This window comes from Danio rerio, chromosome 3 (genome assembly GCF_052040795.2).
Source record: "Danio rerio strain M-AB ecotype USA chromosome 3, GRCz13ab, whole genome shotgun sequence".
NCBI lineage: Eukaryota > Metazoa > Chordata > Actinopteri > Cypriniformes > Danionidae > Danio > Danio rerio.
Genome location: NC_141023.1, coordinates 58,194,782 through 58,220,318, shown reverse-complemented (window position 1 = coordinate 58,220,318; position 25,537 = coordinate 58,194,782). Strand labels below are relative to the sequence as shown.

Genomic DNA, 25,537 nt, shown 5'->3' with positions numbered 1-25,537 from the left:
ATTTTGGCCAGTCTATGTTAAAAAAGCCTATAAAGTTATCAAAATCAATGCAATCCTAAGAAATTATAGATATTTATAGAAATTATAAAAATGATGTACAGTGCTCAACATATATAAGTACACTCCTTACAAATCCATCTTTTAAATTCATAATTTTATTAGGAAGCTATACAACATTTTTGTGCATATATATTAGATTAGTCAGTACTAAAGCCAAATCTGGAGCTTATCTAACAAAATAACGCTCCAAAAACTAGTACACCCAAATTTATGTTAAAAATATTAAATACAAATTTTAAAAGAGGAAAAATCAAGAAAAGCAAAAAAATGAAAAAATGAATTGAAATTTTGTAGGTTGTAAATTATTATTCTTTTTTTTTTTTGCAATATTTTGCTGAATGTATTATCTTTCAAATTCTAATCATGCTTGGTGACTAAAATATTATTTTAATAAATATATCTGTTTAATAAATCTGTTTTGTTTAAATGCATCAAAATGCATAGCCTATATTTACTGACACATAGACAAAGTATTCATTTTCAAAATGGGCTCTACTCAATTATGCTGAGCACTGTATGTATATTTAGTGAATCATTCCAGTTCTGAAAGATGGTGCTTCTGAGCACCAATTATCTGTGTAAAATGATATTTTAAAAGTGTTATTCAGTAATCACTGAAAAAGTCACTGATAACTCTTAATTCTATAAATATAACTCTACTATAATTCACATTTTCACTAGGTTGAAGCTTGTAACTCATAATACACTATATATATATATGTGTGTGTGTGTGTGTGTGTGTGTGTGTGTGTGTGTGCGTGTGCGTGTGCGTGCGTGTGTGTGTGTGTGTGTTGAGTCCCAAAAAGGCGCATCTCTTTGGGTCTGCAGAACACGTAAGACTGTCTGTGGGAGTGTTGTAAATGTAAAGAATTTAAAGGATGTTATTAATAGTAAAAAAAAAGGTCACTAAATACACTTGGGCGGCCGTTAATATACCCCCCCCAAGTAAAATCTATGGGGGAAGCACTATAATATTAATTGCAAACACATACTTCATGGAGTTGGAGCTTAGCAATAGCAAAAAGAGACAGTGCTGACATACAGCCGTCTGGATCAGCCATGTTTTGACTGAATCTCCACACAAACCTCTAGTGTGGTACAATCATCCAGACTTTCGATCTAGACTTTAATTCACTTCAGCAGATTACAGCCAGATTCTAGTGTCATTGTCCCTCAGTGGATGTTAAGTGGAGATGATTTTATGGTGGTGTCTTTACTCTGTAAAGTTTTTTTGGTGGTTGATTTCTGTTCACGTGGTTTGGATTCTCGGCATGTTTCATGCCTCGCATACCTTCAGTCTTCTGTCTTTTGTTAGGGACAATTAACAATTCTTAGCGTGACATGCTTTCACCGTCTCTGACTTGTTAAAATATCAATACAGCTCATTGTTACCATTCTTCTCAACTGAATCAAGCTTATCAAATTCCGCTGCTTCAGAGTGCTTCATGAGCCCACGGCATATTCACCTTCAATGTTTTTCGTCATTTTTGACACTGTGCCCAAACTGGCAGGCTTTTCGTTTACTTTCAGATGAAACTGAGTTAGCTGCAATTTGAGTCATGTTTGTTGCCATCCGCAGTGAATCAGAAAGAGATTAGATTGCCATCCATGCAGTTCTAGTCCAGGTGTTCTAGTCTGCCCTATTTATAGCCACCCTAGCTGTGTGTGTGTGCTGTACAATGATGAGAATTACAGCTATTACAATTAATAATTAGAAAAAGCCAACAACCACTTAGAAACCACACAGAACTACTCTGAACAACCTAATAACTCCTAATAAACCTCTCAGATTCTTCTACCAACTTCTTGGGACGTACTCACACTATGCTATACGAACTGTGCTCAGGCCAGTTTCCCAGATCATTTGAGAAGTGTGAGTGCTCTGAATTAGGCTCAGGCATGGTACGATTGAGCGCGGTCCACTTGGGCTTTGGCGTGGTACGCTTGTGTGTGAGTGCAAAATGTGCCTGAGTCAGAAACTGAAAGCGAGACGTGACTTCAGGGACTGTTTCATACGTATTTATTAATCATTCTTACTGTTCGATGTACACAAACTGTTATAGATTATTAAAGACGCAAACCTCTCACTGCACGACAGCTGCACTTTCAGCAAACCTCCTAATTCCTGCAGCACGAGCACGAGTGATTGTTTATAAGCGTCAAAAGTGGCTGATCTCTTCGGCGAAATGTTTGACTGCGTGTCACTGCATTTCAAACGACTAAAGTGATATATATAGAAATCTTCACTGTGCTGAGCGAGAGCGCTTACTGAACACCGCAGCATCGATGATGTAAGGATGCCCAGGCCCAAATGTAATGTAAGTGGGGGCCATCGGGGGAGACAGGAGGGGGTACGATCGTGCTTTGGCCTGGATCAAGGCAACTGTACATAGTGTGAGTACGCCCTTAGGAACCACTCAGAACACTCTAGCAAGAAAGAAAAAAAGACATCCTAACAACACATTGTAAACTAATGAACACTTGAGCAACCCTAAAGTCTAGATGGTCATGCAACCTTAAACCTCTCAGAGGAACCGAACAACTCCTTAACAATCACACAGAACATCATAACAATACATTATAAAAGATACAGAGCATCTTAACACCTCAGAAACCACACATAACATCTTAGAACCACTTAAACAACACTAAGGAGACCCTAAAAAGCTAAGTAACTGCAACGAATACTTTAACAATGCCTGAAAAAGCACTAAAACACCCTCCCAATGCTTTTGAACAACTCAGGACTAGGGCTGCACAATTAATCAAAGGTGATTTTCATGCACATGTTGGCTGTAAATCTAGCTTTGTATTCAGCTGTTTATTGCCACGACACTGAGGTTATACCCCCACTCTTTGGGATTTTTAATGACCACAGAGAGTCAGGACCTCGGTTTTAACGTCTCATCCAAAAGATGGCACTCACTGACAGTAAAGTGTCTCCTTCACTATACTGGGGCATTAGAACCCACACAGACCACAGGTTCAGCACCCCCTGCCTCACTAACACCACTTCCAACAGCAGCCTAGTTTTTCCATGTGGTCTCCCATCCAGATACTAATAAGGCTCAGCCCTGCTTACCTTTAGTGGGTAGCCGGTTTTGGGCTGCAGGGTAATATGCCTGCACCTTCATTTTCTAAAACTAAAACAGGGTCTTCAGTGTTTTTTAAAAAACGTTCTGTTATCCTGGCTCAAAGATGCCAAAGTTGTGTGGACACCAGCCATAACTGTAACCAAACTTGTGTTTTTAAACTAAAATGCACTAGTGTAAACAGCACCTTAGAAGAACCCAAAGCACCTTAAAACATCACCTTGGAAACATCCAAACCAACTTAAACCTGTAGATCACAGGTGTCAAACTCAGTTCCTAGAGGGCCGCAGCTCTGGACAGTTTAGTTTCAACCCTCATTAAACACACCTGATCAATTTAATTGAGTCCTTCAGGCTTGTTTGAAATCTATAGGTAAGTGTGTTGGAGCAGGATTGGAACTAAACTATGCAGAGCTGCGGCCCTCCAGGAACTGGAATTGACGCCTGTGCTCTAGATCATGATAACAACACCTTAGAAACCACTTAGAGGACTTTAACATAACCGTAGAACCACTCCAAACACTTTAAAATGTGTCCGATTGGTACTGCGATGATGACTTCTGCATAAAATTCCTTCAAAATTAGCAATAACTGTAGTAACTGTGATGTTTTGGCAGAAACGGTGGTTACCATGACTGACCACAACTCTAATGCAGTCCAGTACTTTCTGTTTTGTGTCAGTATTGCATTTCTGCACGTGTGATTTTTTTTTTGTAGCGGGTGAGGCTGCACTTGCTGGACAGCTGAGCTTTTGAGTGTATTTATTTTGTACTGGTCCATATCGATTTATCAGTACGGCTGAAACATGAGTCATTTCTGAGCTTGAAAAACATGTCAGCCTCCTGACATTCTGAAGCAGATGTTTCTCTAGTGTATGTAGTGACACAGCCAAGCAGCTGTGCGGTGGACTCGGACACCCGCCTAATGATTCCCTGGATGTGTGTGTATGTGCATTTGCTTTCATTTTTTGTGACAGGAAATTAGCCAGAGCCAGTAGCGTGCCTGTGAAGCATGTCTGGGCTTGTCCCGTGTCTATTTCCTCAGAAGTCTGTCACAGTTACCTCACCGAACTTTCCTTGATCTTATTTGTACACAACTGGGAGGAGGCAGCGTGACATACATTTGTGGAAACTACCAGCGTGCCATCCAGTTTTTTTTGTGTTTGCGCAGAACTGTAGGGAAACACAAGAGAGAGTCAGTCAGGGATCGCATGTGATGTCTGGATGAGTGAGCTTGAGCTGATCTTTGGGTTGTGTCAATCGCTCTTAGGGGCACGGCAGACTGGTTTGGGGTCAGTAAAGACGGCGACGCCACACAGAAATGGCAGAGGAAGAGCCTGCGACACTGCAGCCTACGCTACGGCAAGCTGAAACCTCAGGTGATCCGTGAGATGGAGCTGCCCAGCCAGGACAACATCTCTCTGACCAGCACGGAAACCCCACCACCTCTATACGTACCCTCATCCCAGCATGGCATGCAAAAGGTACCAGATGTTTAGCAATGCTGGAGAGCATGTGCACCTGTTCCTCTTTTTCACCGTGCACTTTTTACCTTTTTTCCCCAGATTGTGGACCCGCTGGCTCGAGGACGTGCGTTCCGTATGGTGGAGGAGGTAGATGGATACAGCGTGCCCCAAACGCCCATCACACCTGGTGCTGCATCCATCTGCTCCTTCAACAGCTCGCGCTCAGGCCTGAACCGCATCCCGCGCAGACGCAAGCGCGAGTCTGTGGCCAAAATGAGCTTCAGGGCAGCGGCAGCTCTGGTCAAGGTGAGCACATCAGCACTTATTATGGAGATCCTTTGTAATGATTTTAAAATTCTCAATTATATTTTTAGCAGACAGTTTGGAGACAGTTTGTTTTTTGGGAGTAGTTGGGGATAAAGGTATATTTTGACACACATTACAACTAGGGATGATCCGATTAGGATTTTTGCAGACGATACCAAGTACCGATTCTTTGTCATGGTGATCAGCCAATACAGAGTACTGATTCTGATGCTTTAAGCTTTATAATGCATAAAGCACATTTTTCCTGTAAGAGCCATTTTGCATATCGGCAAATAAAAAATTCCTTTCAGATAAGGCCATGGATGGTCATCAGTGCTGGCACTGCTTGATGTGCCGACTTCGGCTTCATCATTTGCTGCAAGCTGCTAATTCACATTCACGGGAATTACATCATCTGATTAATATTCAATTATCCATGTGAGCAAAATTAATCAAATTGGCAGTAAACCGTTTGTTAAATATGACGCGCAATAACCTTCCACATTTGTTGTGAGCTGCAGGCTTTACACTTTTATGTGTCAAGAGTATTCATCATGTATTTCAATCCGTATCAGTGTATTTAGTTCTAGATTTAGAAAATATTTTCTTTAATATTGTAGCCGCTTTTTTAATTGATGTAAAGAATAACTGGATGTTTACAAAAGCATTTTGATATTGATAAAGGCGTCTGCAACTTTTGTGAATCATCAAGTCACCGTCATATTAACTGTCAAAACATGTTTATGACTGCATATGTATTATTGCTTTTAAAAAAGTCACATATTGTGCATTTCTATTATACACAAATTGTTCTAAAGCAATCTAAAAAGTTCATATCAATAAGTTTTCTCTTTGCACCACCAGGTGGCAGTCTTTGTACTTACATTTCGGAGTGCAGATTGCAAGTTTTATTTATATATATATATATATATATATATATATATATATATATATATATATATATATATATATATATATATATATATATATAGTTAAAAATAGTTACTATTTTCCCAAGTGTATATAACTACTACTGTAAGAAAATATCAGCATTTGGTATATACTTTCTGTATTATCTTTGCATGAACTGAGCTGATCTAAACCTGTTCATATGAATTGAGCCTGCTGCCAAGCAGGTTTGATCTACCAGAGCTGTTGCTATGACAACAACTTTCGGATCAGCTTTGAATAACGAAACGATCCTGGATCGTGTCAAATCGTCAACATCTAAATCCGGCTAACTGAGTAATCCACATACGAAGAACTGACCCCTGGAAAGAAAGATCAACATTGCTTCATGATCTGACTGCAATGCTGGTGTTGTGACGAGAAATGCACCCCTGCACGGACCCCCTTCATAGACTTTCTTTAACATTCTTAGTCTACATATAAAAAAACCCTCAAAGGCCATAATTGATTAAAACACAGGCTAATATGATTATTATGTTGAGGGATCAAGCAAGAACAAGAAGTGAAATGCATTTAAAATATAGGTTTACAAATAAATAAATAAAAAAAACATTGACAGTGTAACAGACTGATGTACTGAGCCGATTTCTAAAATTAGGAATTTTAGTGGGTTTTAAACAAACAAAAAAATAAAACTGTTGTAGTTTTCAACTAAACCATTGACTTTAATTAATCTAATCAGTTTTGTATTTAAAATATATCGTTTTTAAATTGTCAGTTGTATTTAAAGAAAAGTTATGCTGAATAACTAAATGGCTAACTTCTTTTTGGTGGGGCCAGAGATCATTTTGGCAGGGCAAGTAAAAATCGTGCCAGTAGAAAAAAATCCCTAGCGTTGAACCCTGTTATGTATCATATAATCTTGATATACTATGCTGACTGAAAAGTGTCTGTGTTGTCTGTATTTTAAGGGTCGCTCGCTACGTGAAGGTACATTAAGACGAGCTCACAGGCGTAGCTTCACTCCTGCTAGCTTTATTGAGGAGGATGTGGTGGACTTCCCAGATGAACTGGACACTTCATTCTTTGCTCGGGTAAGCAAACCGGTTCATTTAACATCGGGAGACTTTTCTTTCTACACTATGTGCATTAAAACTAAGACCAGTCAGATATCTTTTAAAAATTGATTGTTTTTCTGTGGTCCATTATGGGATATCTTCCGGCTTTGTTTAAAACCAAGCAAAAAACACATTCACATTTCCCCCTCTATTCAACAACATTGTTTCATTTCTCCTAAAAACATTGTGTTGATGTTCTTGTTCTAAGCCCCTCCCTCTGAAGGGGCTCTGATTGGTCTGTTGGCTCCATATGTTCCTACTGGGTAACGGCCTAATGCACATTGGAAGCGGGGTTTAATTTATGTAAATTTATGGGGTTAGCGATGTCAGACACCCAGATAGAAGCTTACAGCTGTTTATTTAACAACTTAAAAAGTGAATTCTGATAAATAAAATGTCTTTGAGCGCTGTAAATTTACGGATGTTGTTTACTTTCAAGCATCAACATCGCACATTAACTAAAACCTTGTAAGGGATGCCTGTAATTGTGTGTCTGTCTTCAGGACATCATGATGCACGAGGAGATGTCCACCTTTCATGATGAGGTGTTTGAGTCTCCGTCAGACTCCACCATGAAGGATGTGGACAGTAAACAGCTGGATGAGTCGGAACTAACGGGCAGTGCACTGGACAAGAGCGAGCTGGAGAAAAGTCACTTAATGCTGTGAGCATCACTTCACATTTACATGGTGCCATCTTCTCACAACCATCATAATGCACGACAGAGACCAGTAGATCCAGAGCAACCCCAGACACTTTCTGTTTAAATTTAGGTTTTTAAATATCAACAATAATGTCTTAGATTATTACAATATATATAAAACACATTTTAAAAAGTTATATACATATTTTAAATATTCAATTTGAACTGTTTTATAATATATTAAAAATAATTGAAAAAAGGACAACTGATTATTGATGAGGCTGTTGTAATGAAAAATGTGTAATGCCTAAATAAAATATATTATAATAAATAAATTTAATTAAAAATAAATTAAAAAATAAAGTAATTAATCATTAATATTACGTTTTTGTATTAAATATTTTATTTACAGTTATTATTTAATTTTAGCATTTTAAATATGAATTTTTGTTTAATATTAACAATTGTAATTGTTTTTAAAATAATTAAAATATTTTATCAACAATATGTTCAAATGGGCAGATATTTATTGGAAACACAGTTGAAATGGAATTAGAGCAAGCTAATTCTTCTGGTAATTCAAAAAAACTACATATTAATACAAATATACATTTTAATATTAAATAAATATTTTAAAACATTTTATTAAAAAAATTATCTGAGCACGAGCAATTCCTTTGTATAATACTCGAGTATATTGCCTCTTCTTCAACCAGTGAATGTTTCCACAACTGTAGGTCACTTTAGTCAAAATCATAAGCTAAATTACTATATTTTATGCTGTAAATATTTTAGAAAGGACAATTATTTATTAAAAAAATGGCTTCTACAGATTTTTAAAAAAATTTCTTCAATAATTTAACAGTACCATCAGTTTACACATTTTTACATCCCATTTCCCCTCTCCTCTGCTCCCCAACAGCGGCAGCTACAGTAATTAGATGTTGTTATCATAAATCCGGTAAATACAGATACATAATATAAACTCAATAAATAAAAAAAAATGCACACAGAAAATAATAATAGTAAAAAAACAATAATAATAATACATAAATAAATAAAATATGATAATTACACTTTTACCGTGTGTCTCACTGCAGTGAACTTATTCATCTTCCAAAAATGTAAATAATAAAAAAAAAAATCTTCTTTGATAAACATCCAAGTATATATGTATGTATATATCTATATGTAATTTCTTCATATGCTTCCCACCTTCCCCAATTTTGTAACCCAATAAAATGATGGTGGACCTGCTGAACATTATCCCTTCATAATGATTTGTCTTTCAATCATACTTATTTGAATACACTCAGATATCTTCACACCAGAACCCAACATGAGCGGGTTTTCCAGTACATAAATTCCAGGACAAAATGAAAAGCAGCATCCAGAAACATCCTGAATGTAACTGAACAATATTAATCAGTCAGACTCAGACATTTCTGGATGACTATATAAATGGTATGTTTGTGAATCAGGCCTCTAGAGCGTGGCTGGCGGAAGGTAAAAGAGAAAACGCCAGCGCCCCCTAAAATCAGACTGAAGCAGGAGGTGGTGAGTGTGAACGGTCAGCGGAGAGGACAACGCATCGGCCTCCCCGTCAAGAAGCTCTTCGCCAGGGAGAAAAGACCCTATGGATTAGGCATGGTGGGAAAACTGACCAATCGGACATATCGAAAGCGCATTGACAGCTATGTCAAAAAGCAGATAGAGGACATGGATGACCACAGGTAAACACTGAAATCAAGTCTACTGCAAGAGTCTAAACATGATCGTAAGAGGCTGTAGGAGAACTGGGAATAAAAGCAACTAATATTTGTCATCATACTTTCATTTGATCACCTTTAAGCAGGGTTTCTGCAAGGTCTTAAAAAGTCTTAAAATGTCTTAAATCTCAAAATCTAAACTTTAGGCCTTAAAAAGTCTTAGATTTACTGAAATATTGTTTTGTAGGTCTTAAATCTTCTTTAAACAGGTCTTAATTTCCTTTTTTCATGTATTGCTACCAAATCTGGCCAAAACTCATACAATCACCAACAATCATCTCAATAAAATGTTAAACTTTTTATTTAAAAAGGTCATATTTAACTTTATTTATCATAATGGTTCAATTATTTTCCTTACAATAACATTTGTTTAAAGGCTCATGTATTTATTGCTGAGGACACTGACCTGGATAGATTGCTGTGCATATATTTAGTTTATTTTATAACTTTTAAAACATTTGCTAATTTTTCTTCTATTTTTAAAGAAAGTTTATGTTGTAAAATAGGTGTGTGGATACAACTAGAGCTTGCTTGTTTTTACACAATATATAAAAAATATATTTGGCTAAAAAATTATTGTAAAATATTTAAATAGTTTATTATTATTGTATTATTTAATGTATTAAATTATATATATTTGTGATAGGGCAAATAAAAATCTTTTCCATCTGGGCTGTTTAAAAAATGCCTTTAGCCTTTTATGGGTCTAAAATTTCATTCATAATGGTCTTAAAAAGTCTTAAATTTAACTCTGTGAAACCTGCATTCTTTCTTTTTCCTTTGGCTTAGTCTCTATTTCAGAGGTGAATTATATAGTGTATGAGTGCTTGTGTGAATGTGAGAGTGTATGGGTGTTTCCCAGTACTGGGTTGTTGCTGGAAGAGCATCCGCTGCGTAAAGCATATGCTGGAATAGTTGGCGATTCATTCTGCTCTGGCGACCTCTGTATATTGAATTATTATATAAATTATGTATATTGTAGTTTTGTCTGTTTTCTTTAAATTAGACTAAAAAAAGAGATTGATGAAAAGCCAAAAATCTCAAAACTGACTGGTGCATGAAAAAAGGTGTTCGTGCCAGCAGTATCTTGCCTAAATGAAGATGGTGTTTTCTGTGTTGTTTCACAGGCCTTTCTTCACATATTGGATAACATTCGTTCACATACTCATCACCATTCTGGCAGTGTGTATTTATGGCATTGCACCGGTGGGCTTCTCCCAGCATGAAACTGTGGATTCTGTGAGTGTCGCTTGACTTTATGAAGATTCCTCCTGACTGATGCTCTATTCGTGTTGCAGACCATCTGCTGTTTGTCAACACACTTGTTTTTTCCCTCCACAAAGGTCTTAAGAAATAAAGGCGTCTATGAAAATGTCAAATTTGTGCAGCAAGAGAACTTTTGGATTGGACCAAGTTCGGTGAGTTTAAGATATGACTACGTGGATATCCAAAAAACTAAATAATAAAAAAGTGAATGCCTTACAGCAAGTTTTAACATGATATTGTGTAAACGCAGTCACTAGCTATGTTTCCATTCAAAGATGCAAACTAAATTTATGCGCAAACTGGATTATCGCATAAAATATGTGCGAATAAAGCAGAGTTTCCATCCAACAAGTCAAAGAAAAGAAAATCGTCAACTCCTGATTAACCGGCGCCAAATATCAACAGTAAAAACTGAATTTGCTGCGGTAGAAGAAGCTGCGTCAATCTTTTCTTATTTAGTTACTTAGTTATTTGCGCTTCAGAAGATAGTATGCCAACATAATGAACTCGGGGTGGCGTTTAAAAAGGCACAGAGGCTCTTGATTCTGGAGTTCATTAATATAAAATAACACTAATATTGAAATGGTGCAGGGGTGTCCAAAGGGGTGTCCTGGAGGGCCGGTGTCCTGCTAACTTTAGGTCCAACTTGCTTCAACACACGTACCTGGAGGTTTTTAGCACACCTAGTAAAACCTTGATTAGCTGGTTCAGGTGTGTTTGATTGGGGTTGGAGCTAAACTTTTCAGGACACCAGCCCTCCAGGACCGAGTGTGGACACCCCTGGTTTAGGCATTCTAGAATGACCAAAACAACATTTCAGAAGTTTTACAATGTGCTCAGTCTGCTGGTTTATCCATTCACACACATTTTTATCATAATTTTTTAATGCACATACTAGAATTTTTTTAATAAAAGTGTTGTAGTTTATGCACATATTTTTTATCGAATGAAAAGTTTCAACTACTCAGTTATGCACATATGTTTTCTATGCGCATTTTCAAAATTTCTGCACATCTAGCCGTTTCCATCAACTGATTTTTTTTATAGGCATATCCAAAATGCGCACAAAAATAGGTGGATGGAAACAGCTTCAAAAAGTATTGTTAAATACACTTTTTGTCATATACACTACAGTTTGGGGTCATTATGTTGTTTTTTTTTTATTTATTTTTTTACTCAGGTTTATTATACTTTTTGTACTATAACGAAACAAAAAAATAAACTAAAGCCATAATACCATTGGCATTGTTATATATATTTTAAACTTTAAACTACATCAAATATTTTTTTACATTTTTGAGGGACAAAATATTATTATATTATAATGATTTCTGAGAGATCATGTGTACTAATTACATTTTTCAAAAATATTTCGACATATAATTCAAAAACAGTTATGTAAATAGTTATTAGTGACCATAATCACTCTGACTGTTGAATGCTTGATTCTGGTTGGCTGATGAGCATTCAAAGCATGTGATTATTTTCTAATACACACAAAAATTCCAGTTCCACGTCACTACGCTGGATGATTTCAGTTATTTTACAGCCTACAACTGTCAAAAAACAAAACAAAACAGAACAAAAGGCTTTGGACGAGGTGTGTAAAGTGCGTCGCACACCAGATGCAACACAGCATGGCACGCACATGACAGTCGAATGTATCGCACACCAGACGTGCATATTCGCATGCTATTTAAAATATAACTAATCAGATGGCGATTTGTGGTGCGGCAGAAATATGAACAGTGTCCTGAGTCATGGCTGGGCGCTGCGGACAGCCACCGACTTGCTGCGCCAGTGGTGTACCCTGATAGAAACCTATGTTTAAAATTCTGAAATGCATGGCGCTGTGTGACCCGATCCGGTGCATCTGGTGTGCGACGCCCTTACAAAACTAGTCCCACCTACAGGAGCTGTTTGAGGACAAAAACCTGACAAATGTCTAAAATAAAACATCTTATAAGTGATATTAGATGCGGTAATTGTAAACATAATAATAAACGCTAATCTATTGAATCAAAAGGAAATAATGCACACCAAGCTATAATGGACACCACCTCACATGCATCAATTTTTTAATAATTCAGCAGCCCGCGGTCAATTATTTCCTACATAATCAATAGTAATGCACATTGAGGAAGGCCTTGAGATTAAACATTTATAGTTATATTTCCTGAAGAATGTGAAATAAAAAATACAGTGCAATGACTCAATGAGTGTGGATCATGACTTTTTAAGTTTCATAATAATTCACAATTGTTTTTACATTTTCATCAAATAAAAAATGAAACCTATTAAAAAAAAAACACTGACATCAAACTTTTGAACAATCATAAACTTTAGTTTTAGTTTCCGTTTTTATCCAATCTCGAAACTGAGACAGCATCATTTAATAATACCATAACATCATCATTGTCCTCTCCTCGTCAGGAGGCCCTGATTCACCTGGGAGCCAAATTCTCACCTTGTATGCGACGGGACAACCAGGTACATGAACTGATTAAAAAAAAGCAGGAACTGGAGCGAAACTCTGCATGCTGCGTGCGAAACGACCGCTCGGGCTGTCTGCAGACCTCAGAGGAGGAATGCTCTGTAAGTACAGCAGGCCTTCGAGAGATTCTGTTTAGGACACTGACTCTTAGACTCATATCCGTCTGTCTGTCTCTCTGCTCTAGAGCACTTTGGCCGTGTGGGTGAAATGGCCTCAGCATCCCAGCGTCCCTCAGCTGGACGGGGTGGCCAGGCAGCATGGCTCTGTGTGCCATCAGGACCCCAGGTGAGGGACAATGAAAGTTGAAGCGGTGATTCACAATTTACAATGCAACATTTCAAACACGCTACCTGATTGTGTTTTCGGCAGGACGTGTACAGAGCCGGCATCAGTGTCTCCTCATGAATGGCCTGATGACATCACCAAATGGCCGGTAAGTATCGCATCAGATCTGGTATATAAAGTGCATCCGGAAAGTATTCATAGCGCTTCACTTTTTCCACATTTTTTCATGTTACAGCCTTATTCCAAAATGGATTAAATTCATTCATTTCCTCAAAATTGTACACACAATACTCTATAATGACAATGTGAAAAAAAGAGTTTTCTTACAAATAAAAAAACTGAAAAAATCACATGTACGGAAGTATTCACAGCCTTTGTTCAATGCTTTGTTGATGCACCTTTGGCAGCAATAACAGCCTCAAGTCCAATTAAGCTGCTGAAACATCTCAAGAATGATCAGTGGAAGCAGAACGTACCTGAGCTCAATTTAGAGCTTCACATCAAATGCTATAAATACTTCTGCAAAATGATTTTTCAGGGTTTTTTATATATATATACTGTATATATATATATATATATATATATATATATATATATATATATATATATATATATATATATATATGTATATATATATATATATATATATATATATATATATATATATATATTTATATATATATATATATACTGTATATATATATATATATACTGTATATATATATATATATATATATATATATATATATATATATATATATATATATATATATATATATATACAAATTTGTAGAAATTCCAATAAATCTTTTTTCACATTGTCATATTAGGTGGCCTTAACTACTATGTACTTACATCAATCAAATAAATACAAGGCACCTTCTGTGTTTATAATGCATTGCAAAACACTTGTGGTGCTCTTGAAGTGGGATACAGGTAGGCTTAGGAACAGGTTTGGCGGTATGGGTAGGTTTAAGGATGGGTTTAGGTGTAAGTGATTGTTAACAGTGTAATTGCAGAAATTAAGTACAGATGTTATTACATGCAGGCATTTAATCAATGTAAAGTACGATGTGAAAACATGTATTTACACAATAAGTACATTGTAACAGATGATTATCAATGTAAGTACATATTAGTTAAAGCCACCTAATATAAAGTGGGACTAGGAGTGTAATTAAAATCGCTTTCCCTCTTCAGAACATGACTTTAGCACTCTATGTATGTCCTCGTTTGTTTTTGTATTAACTGATTTAGTTCCTATACGGTACCTAGTTTAGTTCCTCATTCTCCTCATTTTCATAATTCGATTGTAAAGAATTGATTTTTTTAAAATAATTTTTTTTTTTTTTTCATTTGTTTGAGATTTCCACCTTCTGTGTTGTTCTTATTTAGCATAAAAGCACTGCTGAATACTAGATGCTGCATGTCCTCTTCTCTTAGCTGTACTTTCTCCAAACATCTTACAGATCTGCACCAAATATAATTCTGGGAACCACACCAATCTGCCTCATATTGACTGTACTATCACCGGCCGGCCGTGCTGCATCGGCACTAAAGGGAGGTGAGGATCACACACCGCTAACAGAGGATCAGCACTCAAACCTTTTACACCTGCATCAATAAAACAGTGTTTTGTGTGCGCTTTATATGTCGCGTGTTGCTTCGCAGGTGTGAAATCACATCGAGGGAGTACTGTGACTTCATGAAGGGATACTTTCATGAGGAGGCAACCCTCTGCTCGCAAGTAAGCAGAACAAATGAGAAATAAGTGCTATGTGTTATACTAATGGACATCTGTTTACTGTGGAAGTCCGTTTGCAGCATTACTGAGATGTGCAATGAAAATTTGTATATGCTGGTTAAGGTCTAGCTCTTGGTATCAGTATTATTAGTTTCCCAGATATCTGTAAGCTAGTGAGCTTCAAACCAGTGACAAAATTAGCATTTAGAAGTTATACAATTTTTGTGAACATGTAAAGCTTGTAGTTTGCTACTTCCGCCCAAATGGACCAACGGTTTTATTGACGTGACCTCATATTTCAGTGTCTCATCACATCATAACTCTCTAGCACAGAGGTGGGCAAACTACCACTATTTCAGTGGGCCAAATGCAGCCCGCTGAACACTTTCATCTGGCCCGCTAGGGAATTTTTAAAAGGCTGCTTCTAAGTAAGGGTGTGGTTCAGAATTAGTAAATTAATGATGCAAAACAAGTGAACGCCATTAGATGGCAGTATTGCATGCGGTACAGTTAGCGCAACCAGTAGAATTAGAACACACTCTCGCATATTAAAATGCACCTGACCGTTAATGACTGAAAATGAGTCAGGCAAAAAAAAACTGACTCTGAATGTGGTGTGTTTGAGGAAGAACGAACAACAAAATCCTTCTTCCCCAATATCGGACAGAAAGCGGTATGTTTAATATGCCAAGAAAATATTGCTTTTTTTAAAGACCAAAGGGGCTGATCACATTAAACATGCTTTATGTGTTGAGCGCATTCAAATGAGGCTGCGAGGGTTTTGCGAGCTGCTTTTCACCGCCTGCTGCACCTGCGTTTTTGTCTTAGCAGACTCCAGACTTTGACACCCTTGCGAAAAGAGGGGACCAGGCTCATTGTTCACATTAACACATTCATAATTACATGACTTTAAATAACAAAGACTAAGATTCTACTTCCGTTTTATCTCATAGTTTTGTAATGATTAATATGAGCATATTAATGCAAGCTCAAATGAGATTGTTGTGAATTTGACTCAAATTCTATAATAATTGCTGGTTAAATGTGCTAATTTTTGTCATAGAATATATTTTCCATGCATACATTCACTTAAAAAAGTTCTTTTATCAAAGATTTGTGGTTTCATCAAGTTTTATGATGATTGATCTGTATATTCTAAAAGCAGTGCAAATTAAATGTTTGTCAAATTGACTGAATAATAAACTTTAGGAATTATTTTTAATGTGTTAATATGAGATTTTTCTATTAGACAATATCTTATATTTTTATATATATATATATATATATATATATATATATATATATATATATATATATATATATATATATATATATATATATATATATATATATTATGATGATTGATAAGTAAATATAAATAGCCGTGCAAATTAATTTGACTTGTAAATTTGACTTAATAATCTTGAAAAAAAAAAAATCTGTTTTGTGTTAATGTGACATGTTTCTGTCCGATATTACATGTTTCATGCATACTGACACTGTAAATAAAAGTTATTTTTTAAAGAATTTGACATGTGGCCCTTTACTTGGTTTGCAAAACTTGTTGTGGCCCTCTAAAAAGAGTCTAAAAAGTTTGCCCACCACTGCTCTAGCATCTGACATGGCCCGCCCCCTTCAAGATGCTTTTCATTTGCTTTCATTTGAAGCACTTGAGCTCAACCACTATCACTGGCAGAGCTGTGATAAAAATAAATGCTGTTGGCTGTTGGCTATTGGCTATTTTTTTTTTAAAGAGGAGCTACACTGCTCTCACCCACTCTCTCTTCGTGTTTCGGTTGAGATTACATCAAACTTGGAATAAAAATGCATATTTCATAGCACTTTACAGGACCTCTAAGACATAGTTGTGATTTCAAGAAAATTAGCCAGACTGGCAGATATAACCAGCAATGACTCCTTGTTCTGACTTCTTCCCTCATTATTTTGACTTCTTTCCGATTGTGTGTTATTAAGTGAAATTGTAAGGAAACGAGAGGCTATTTGCTTACAATTTAAATTATCATCTTAAATGTCTGACTTTATACCACATACTTGCTTGTTGCAAAGCTACAGATATAAGAAACAAAATCAGAATTTCAATCTTGTATCTCACAATTCTAATTTAGAACACAGAACTGCAGGTTTATAATCAGCAATTCTGACATTTTTCTCAAAAATACGAGTTTACACCACCCCACCCAAAGTTCTTCCATATTTAATAGCATTTACTGGAAATGGAAATCTTTTGTAGACATTTAACATTACTTAATGTTGATCCCCTTAAAACTATTTAACAATTACTATTTTGCAAACAATTTTTTTTAAGGAAGAAAGAAGAAATAATAATAATAATATTAATAATAAAGATAAAAATACACTAATATCGGATCTTAAATGAACAGTTAACTGGTCATATATATATATATATATATATATATATATATATATATATATATATATATATATATATCTTTTGAAATACTTTTTTAATTTAAATACAATTTTTATTTTATTTTTTTTAAAGAAAAAGAAGAAAATTGTTTAATAAGCAATGATATTTTGAAAATTATCGTTGTTAAATTAAATGGCAGAGAAAATAAAAGATAATTAAGAAGATAATTACTTTTCCATTGATTTTCATTCTTCTATATCAAAAAAAGAAATCTTTAATAAGATATTAATATCTTTGCTGTCACCTTTGTTCAGTTTAACCCATCATTGCTGAATAAAAGTATTAATTTCGTACTGATGCAAAACTTGTGAACGGTATTATAACCTTCAGTTCAGGTCACCTCTGTAAAGCCCCGAATGTTTCACCTCCTGTCACTAGACTAATGAGGTGCCGTGAATAAGTTCGGAAGGTAAATCTACATTCTGCTAAGTGCTCTGTAATCACCATGAAGGTTGCCATGATAATCCTCTGCATTGGCAAAATCTGTTATAGTCTGAAAGGGCACACCAAGATTGTCTGGGTCTCAAGCGTGTGCCAGCTTCCATGGGGTTTAACATGAGACTTTGAGCCAAGTTTGTAAAATACACTCTAGTGTCACAATGTCACCATTTCCGTTAGCAATATTTCAGAATTTCTTTGTTTAACACTTAACAAATTTTACAAATTTGCAGTAAACAAACAACAAAGGCAGCTGAGGTTGCCAGAATTGTCCCGCTTAAACATAAACATAACATAAAGTATGTTAGAAACAGTAAAAAAGGCATTTCTAAATGTTATATTATATTTATGTATTTCTTTTATTTACTGTGTTATACACATTAATGTTTTCCCTGTTCTGGGTTGGAGCTCAAAAGGCATCCGCTATGTATATGTAACATATGCCAGAGTAGTTGGTGGTTCATTTTGCTGTGGCGACCCCTAATGAATCAGCGTCTAAGCCGAAGAAAAATAAATGAATGAATGATATACCAATGTTTTGAACAGTGTCATGCAGGGAATTATGGGAAATTTATTAATCAGTGGTCGCCACAGCAGAATAAACTGCCAACTTATCCAGCATTTAACCAGTTTTAACGCAGCGACTGCCCTTCCAGCCACAACCCAGCACTGGGAAATGAATGTATGATTATTCATCATATATTAAGGATGTTTACTGATAAACATTTTACAGATTTTTACTGTAGTATTTTAACAGATTTACTGTTCAAATAACAGTATTTATGGAATGTAGATGTTAAGAAACACACTTACCTGTTCTTGTCAGGTGCACTGTATGGATGACGTGTGTGGCCTCCTTCCTTTCCTGAACCCGGAGGTCCCAGATCAGTTCTACCGCCTATGGCTCTCGCTGTTCCTGCATGCTGGGTGAGTGACGTAAGCTCTTTTCACACCTTGAATGCAAAAACAGGATGAAGATGATTGGTTTGGTGCACACCAAGCTTCAGGTGGTCACACATACAGCAATGAATGAGCTGAGCCATTGAACCAAAGTTTGTTCAAATCGAATTAAACCTGCCAAGTGTGAACACTCCACTTATTTTGGAAATAGGCCTCCCTAGAGTTGAGTTTAATCATATTTCATTCCATTCAGCCAATCTTTGAGTCTAGCAGGAGCAATTTTAGCCTAGCTTAGCAAAAATCATTAAATCAGAACTATAAGATCCAAATGAGTTCTCATAAATTTCCAATTTTAAGCTTGACTACTCTGTAGTTACAACTTTGCTGCCATACTATGGCTACAGCATTCAAAATAAAATTATACAATACTGTTACTTTGCTGGGGAGTATTTTCAGGTGAGTGAGATGCTAATAGCCTAATTCTATTCAATGATTTATGCGCTAAGCTGAGCTAAAAGTGCTCCTTTGAGAACCAGAGGTCAGATGAATGGATGTAAAAACGGAAAAACTCAACTGTTTATGACTAGGTGACTTCTAAAATGAGCCTATTTTCAAAAAGTGGAGTGTTAATTTAAAAGAAAGGCCTGTTCAGACCAAGAACAGTCAAATTTACACCAACAAAAAGAAGCTTGGGCGATGCGGTGGTGCAGTGGGTAGCACTGTCGCCTCACAGCAAGAAGTTTGCTGGTTCAAATCTCGGCTGGGTCAGTTGGCATTTCTGTGTGGAGTTTGCATGTTCTCCCCATGTTTGCGTGGGTTTTCTCCGGGTGCTCCAGTTTCCAAGTCCAAAGACATGTGCTACAGCTGAATTGGGTAGGCTAAATTTCCCTTGTTTAAATGTGTGAATGGGAGTGTATGGGCGTTTCCTAGTGATGGGTTGCAGCTGGAAGGGCATCGGCTGTGTAAAACATATGCTGCTTAAGTTGGTGGTTCATTCCGCTGTGGCGATCCCAGATTAATAAAGGGACTAAGCTGAAAAGAAAATGAATGAATGAATGAATGAATGAATGAATGAATGAAAAAGAAACTGGAAGCTACAAGGTTAATAAAGCAAACATATATCCATAACAACTGTGAAACATGAAATTCTGTCTCCAGATTACTCACACCTACAGTGTTGTGAAGCAAAAATAAAACGTAAAAGTAAAAAGAACTTTTCTGTGTGCTCCTAGACTATCTATGGTCATATGCCAATAGAAAGAATTAAACAATAAAAATTATTTTGAGACTAAGATCACTAATGATTTCGAGACTAAAATCGTTTGCATAATCTAATCTAGTCAACTAGTTAACATTACTCAAAAAAGTGAATAAACCCATTGTAACTTGGAATTGTTAAGTTGACAATTTTAATAGCAATTCACTTTGTTAATTTATGTAATAACTCTAAGACAATAGGTTTACTTGTTTTTATTAACTAAATAATAAAACTGAAAAGAATTAAAGGTTTATTTACACCCTCAGCAAAACAAAAATCTACAAATCCTCATCAAAAACACCTAATGTGAAAAAAGAGGCAAGCTTTGCTTATGAAAGAGCAAACTTTTGCAGACATAGTGAAACAATGCAACTGAAATATGTGTTCAGGCACATAAAAACATGGGTTTACGAGTATGAACAAACCCTGAGTTTATGCAAACAGCTAAATGAAAAGGCAAAGGTTGGCAAACAAACAAAAAGCAGCAATGTGACACTAACAGCAGAACCAAATGCCAGAAACTAAATATCAAGAGGGAAATGAAGTTAGTGGCGCAGTAGGTAGTGCTGTCACCTTACAGCAAGAAGGTCGCTGGGTCGCTGGTTCGAGCCTCGGCTCAGTTGGCGTTTCTGTGTGGAGTTTGCATGTTCTCCCTGCATTCGCGTGGGTTTCCTCCAGGTGCTCCGGTTTCCCTTCAAAGTCCAAAGACATGCGGTACAGGTGAATTGGGTAGGCTAAATTGTCCGTAGTATATGAGTGTGTGTGTGTGCGTGTGTGTGTGTGTGTGTGTGTGTGTGTGTGTGGATGTTTCCAAGGGATGGGTTGCGGCTGAAAGGGCATCCGCTGCGTAAAAACTTGATGGATAAGTTGGCGGTTCATTCCGCTGTGGCGACAATGATAATAATATAATATAATAATAATATATTAATAGATACATTAATATATTAATAGAATAATATTCTTCTGACTTTTTATTACACAGACAGGCTGGAAAGTTTTGCTCATAATGCCCCATGCTACACCGCAGTATATATCACACTCTTCAAAAGCTGGCACATTTGATTAGATTATCTGCTTTTAGAAACAGCTGACACTCGAAGGAGATGCTGCCGTTCAGCCGGCGTGATCTGTAGTAGTAATCAAAGAGAGTGCTACGCTGAGCTGCACTTTGGCTCTTTGCTTTTCTTAAGAAGGCTCAGTAGATTAATACCTCGGCACGTGCCTCTGTCACACACCTTTACTATCACGCTCGCAAACACCCTTGAAGTTGAATTCTAGTGGTAGCTGTTGCATATCTGTTGTGTTTTAGACAGTGTTTATACGGGTGCTGGAAATAAGTATTAGGAAATGACTAAATCCATAGAGATTACAGCTTCATGAGTGAACAATGCATAATATTAAAATAAATATAAACTTAAGTTGAAAGATGTGACATTTAAGTGAGTAAATGACATGAATCAATGGTGAGCAAATATAGCATCAAAGATTATTCTAATATTATCTGTTATACTGTGATGAGGAATGTATTTGTATGTTAATATTTAATATGTCAAATTAAGAGCATAAAGTGCTGGAATTGTTTAAAAATGGACCTGGAAAGTGCTTAAATTTAACTGGAAAGGATGTAAGAACCATTACGAACCATTGCACATTGCATTTCACAATCTGCGCAGACTCTTGTTTTGACATGTCTTTGCCACATTTCATGAGACAACTGACAGAAATGTAATGACATAATCTGTGGTTTGACTTTAGAGTCTGGCATTATTTCTTGTATGAGAGGAATGTTTATGACTGCTTTATAACATGTCATAATACTGTGGTGTGTTGGGAATGAAAACTATGCATTTAAATCCATAAAGATGTCATGGAAGTGTTTAAACAACCTGGTTGAATCATTCTCTCTGTCTCTATCTGTTGCAAACAGGATCCTGCATTGCCTGGTGTCGGTATGCTTTCAGATGACAATTCTCCGAGATCTAGAGAAACTGGCTGGATGGCTGCGAATATCCATCATCTATATCCTGAGTGGTATTACAGGAAACCTGGCTAGTGCCATCTTTCTACCCTACAGAGCCGAGGTGATCCTCTCGACTCTTTCAGAATCAAAAAAATTATGTAAACACTGTAGACTGTGTCAAAGCCACTTTGCAAGGATGAACAGGAAAATAATAACAATATTTTTGAGACATATTCAATATAACTAGCAGCAAGTAGCAGAAGTGTGGTTGAATGTTGTGGTAGTTGTAGCACTCGAAAGGTTCTAGTGTAGAAGCACCGTTAAAATGCCTATTAACTGGCCGGTCGAGACGCATTACCTTTACCTGCATTACCACATTACCACATTATCTACTTGTGATCACCTGTGTTCAGATTTCATTGAAGACCCTTTTTTCCCCGTTTCAAAACCTATGTGTTTTTGTAAAATGCATTTCTCTTTCTAACAATATGCACCTTGATGATCACATCCAGGCAGTAGGCTTGCAATAGATCAGGGGCACCCAATCCTATTTCTGGAGGTCTACCATCCTGCAGAGTTCAGCTGAGCTCTGCAGAAAGGTAGACGTCCAGAAATAGGATTAGTAGTTAGAAACTTGTGTGTTTGATCAGGTTTGGGGCTGAACTATTCTCGAAGGTACATGATCATAGATTTGTAATTAGACAGGTGTGTTTGATCAGGGTTGAAGCTGAACTCTGCAGGAAGGTAGATCTCCAGGAACAGGGTTGGAGCTGAACTTTGCGGAAAGGTAGATCTTCAGGAACAGGATTAGTAATTACAGACAGGTGTGTTTGATCCGGGTTAAAGCTGAACTCTGCTTGTAGGTAGATCTCCAGGAACAGGATTAGTAATTACAGACAGGTGTGTTTGATCAGAGTTGGAACTGTACTCTGCAGGAAGGTAGATCTTCAGTAACAGGATTGGGCATCCCTGCAGTAAAGGGTTAGTAATTTGAGCCTGGCGTGTTTGGTCAGGGTTGAAGCTGATCTCTGCGGGAAGGTAGATCTTCAGGAGCAGGATTAGTAATTACAGACAGGTGTGTTTGGTCAGGGTTGGAGCTGAACTCTGCGGGAAGGGAGATCTCCGAGAACAGGGTTGGAGCTGAACTTTGTGGAAAGGTAGATCTCCGGGAACAGGATTAGTAATTAAAGACAGGTGTGTTTAATCAGGGTTGAAGCTGAACTCTGCTGGAAGGTAGATCTCCAGGAACAGGATTAGTAATTACAGAGAGATGTGTTTGATCAGAGTTGGAACTGAACTCTGCGGGAAGGTAGATCTTAAGTAACAGGATTGGGCATCCCTGCAGTATATGATCTTTTGTGGTTGTTTGCTTCCGAATGTGTTTTCCACTACCTCTGGAAACAGTTGAAAGGGGACAAGCTTGAAAGATTTTAGACTCTTACACTAATATTCACCATCTTCTGCGTGTGATTCATTCCAATGCAAGTACACAGTGTTTACATCAACACTGAAGTATACTTCTGATTTCAAGGAATCGTTTGTTTATTTACAAAAGATTCTATGAAGGTCAATAGCTGTTTCCAGCATTATTTAGAATATCTTCTTGTGAAGAATGAAACTCAGACTCATGTTTAGGCATAAAGGGTAAGTAAATGATTACAGAAGGTTAATTTTTGTGTCCCTTTAAGATGTCTTTTACCATTTTGGTGGAAAATGGGTGTTGTACTCTGTTGTAAGTTTGTCCTAACTTCTCTTTTTTTGTCTTTCTAGGTGGGTCCAGCTGGCTCTCAGTTCGGCATCTTGGCCTGTCTCTTCGTGGAGCTGATCCAGAGCTGGCAGATTCTGGCTCAGCCGTGGCGCGCCTTCACTAAACTGCTGTGTGTCGTGCTTTTTCTGTTCGCCTTCGGCCTGCTGCCCTGGATTGACAACTTTGCCCACATCTCCGGCTTCATCTCGGGCTTCTTTCTCTCCTTCGCCTTCTTACCGTACATCAGTTTCGGCCGTCTGGACATGTACCGCAAGCGCTGCCAGATCATCATCTTCCTGGTGGTGTTCCTCGGCCTGTTCGCAGGACTTGTGGTGCTCTTTTACGTGCACCCTATTAAGTGTGAGTGGTGCGAGCTGCTCACCTGCATTCCCTTCACCGACAAGTTCTGTGAGAAGTATGACCTTAACGCGCACCTCCATTGAGGGAGAGGCGGGGCTTCAGGGACAGAGGGATTCAATTGGCCGATAATCTGCAAATGTCAGACCCCTGCTGTCCAGATGCACTTCATCTCTCCAAAATGAAGCCCTATCTGTGAACATGGACAGTATGCTTGTGTTTTTTTCTACTCGACTTTGACCATGATTTTAGGACTCTGAGAATGAAGAACGCTTTATAATGTACCCTATAGTTTTATGTAGTCTTTCAATAAGGGTGTCTGATAATCATGCGAACACAGGGTCACCCTCTGCCGGAAACTTTCTTTCACACTACAGTCTCAGAAGGCAGTGTCATAATAAAAGCACTGGTACACCAAACGGAGAACACCCGTCTTCTCCTAGTTGATTGTTGTACTTGTATTGTTTTAGCATGTCAGGGGGTAGGTTTGTCTTTGTATAGTCGACCTCAGAATCCAGGGACGAAAAAAAAAAACTCTGTACCTTCGGTGCCTTGATAAATGTACCTACTACTGCCATATTTTCGTTACACGTTGAGCACTCAAATGATATTCTTTTATTTGTGTGTTACTTCTAATGGAGTAATGGTTGATTGTGAAAGGGTAGTGTTTTAGCTACCCACTTTACTCACTTGTTACAGAATACAGCTAAAAACAATCTGCACCACTGAAGTTTGTCTGTTTTTTTCTATACTTGTCCCTTAACCCAGTCTAAACCATGGAGGCTCATTTCCACCTCAGAGTAAACATTTTGACTATACTTGACTATGTATGACGTGACTTTATTTCTCATAATTGCCCATCTTAGTGTGACGTAAAGGTGCTGAATGAAAGATTTTTACTCTACTAAAGCATAAAAATATCATAAAGTGGAAAAATTGCATATTTCATTCATTCAGTCAGAAAGACTTTCAAAGTGTGTGTCCGTGACTGAAATGCGACCTCCAGTGCACAGTAGCAGACTCCGAAATGAGACACAGATTCAGAATTCCACATGAGGTGGTTATTGATTGGCAAACAATATAATTATTATGAACGTTAACATTAGGTGAGCAGGTTACATTGTAAGCCTGTGTCATCACAGCATGCTACATGACAAGATTTGCAGTGATAAGCTGTTTGCGCCAGACGAAACGTGACAGAAATTTAAAAACAGCCTTTCAGAAGCACAGAATAGTGCACTGCACTCAAACGAAACGGGAAATAATCCTTCTATC

At 37.1% G+C, this 25,537-nt stretch overlaps 1 protein-coding gene across 5 annotated transcripts in view; it reads left to right on the top strand.

Moving 5' to 3' along the window:
- rhbdf1a (rhomboid 5 homolog 1a (Drosophila)) overlaps window positions 1-24,984 on the top strand; it is a 96,993-nt gene extending 72,009 nt beyond the window's left edge. For 2 of the 5 annotated variants that reach the window (XR_015480130.1, XR_015480129.1), the window contains 15 exons: window positions 4,421-4,634; window positions 4,716-4,922; window positions 6,803-6,925; window positions 7,453-7,613; window positions 9,074-9,325; window positions 10,489-10,600; window positions 10,705-10,779; window positions 13,061-13,222; window positions 13,306-13,406; window positions 13,491-13,554; window positions 14,876-14,970; window positions 15,078-15,153; window positions 18,867-18,967; window positions 22,126-23,352; window positions 23,429-24,984. Coding sequence is in view for 2 of the 5 variants with exons in the window: in XM_087243452.1 (XP_087099578.1) it covers window positions 4,421-4,634; window positions 4,716-4,922; window positions 6,803-6,925; window positions 7,453-7,613; window positions 9,074-9,325; window positions 10,489-10,600; window positions 10,705-10,779; window positions 13,061-13,222; window positions 13,306-13,406; window positions 13,491-13,554; window positions 14,876-14,970; window positions 15,078-15,153; window positions 18,867-18,967; window positions 22,126-22,279; window positions 23,929-24,348 (2,317 nt within the window). In the remaining 3 variants the exon portion in view is untranslated. 5 annotated transcript variants of the gene reach the window in all.
- The last annotated feature ends 553 nt before the right edge of the window (window positions 24,985-25,537 follow it).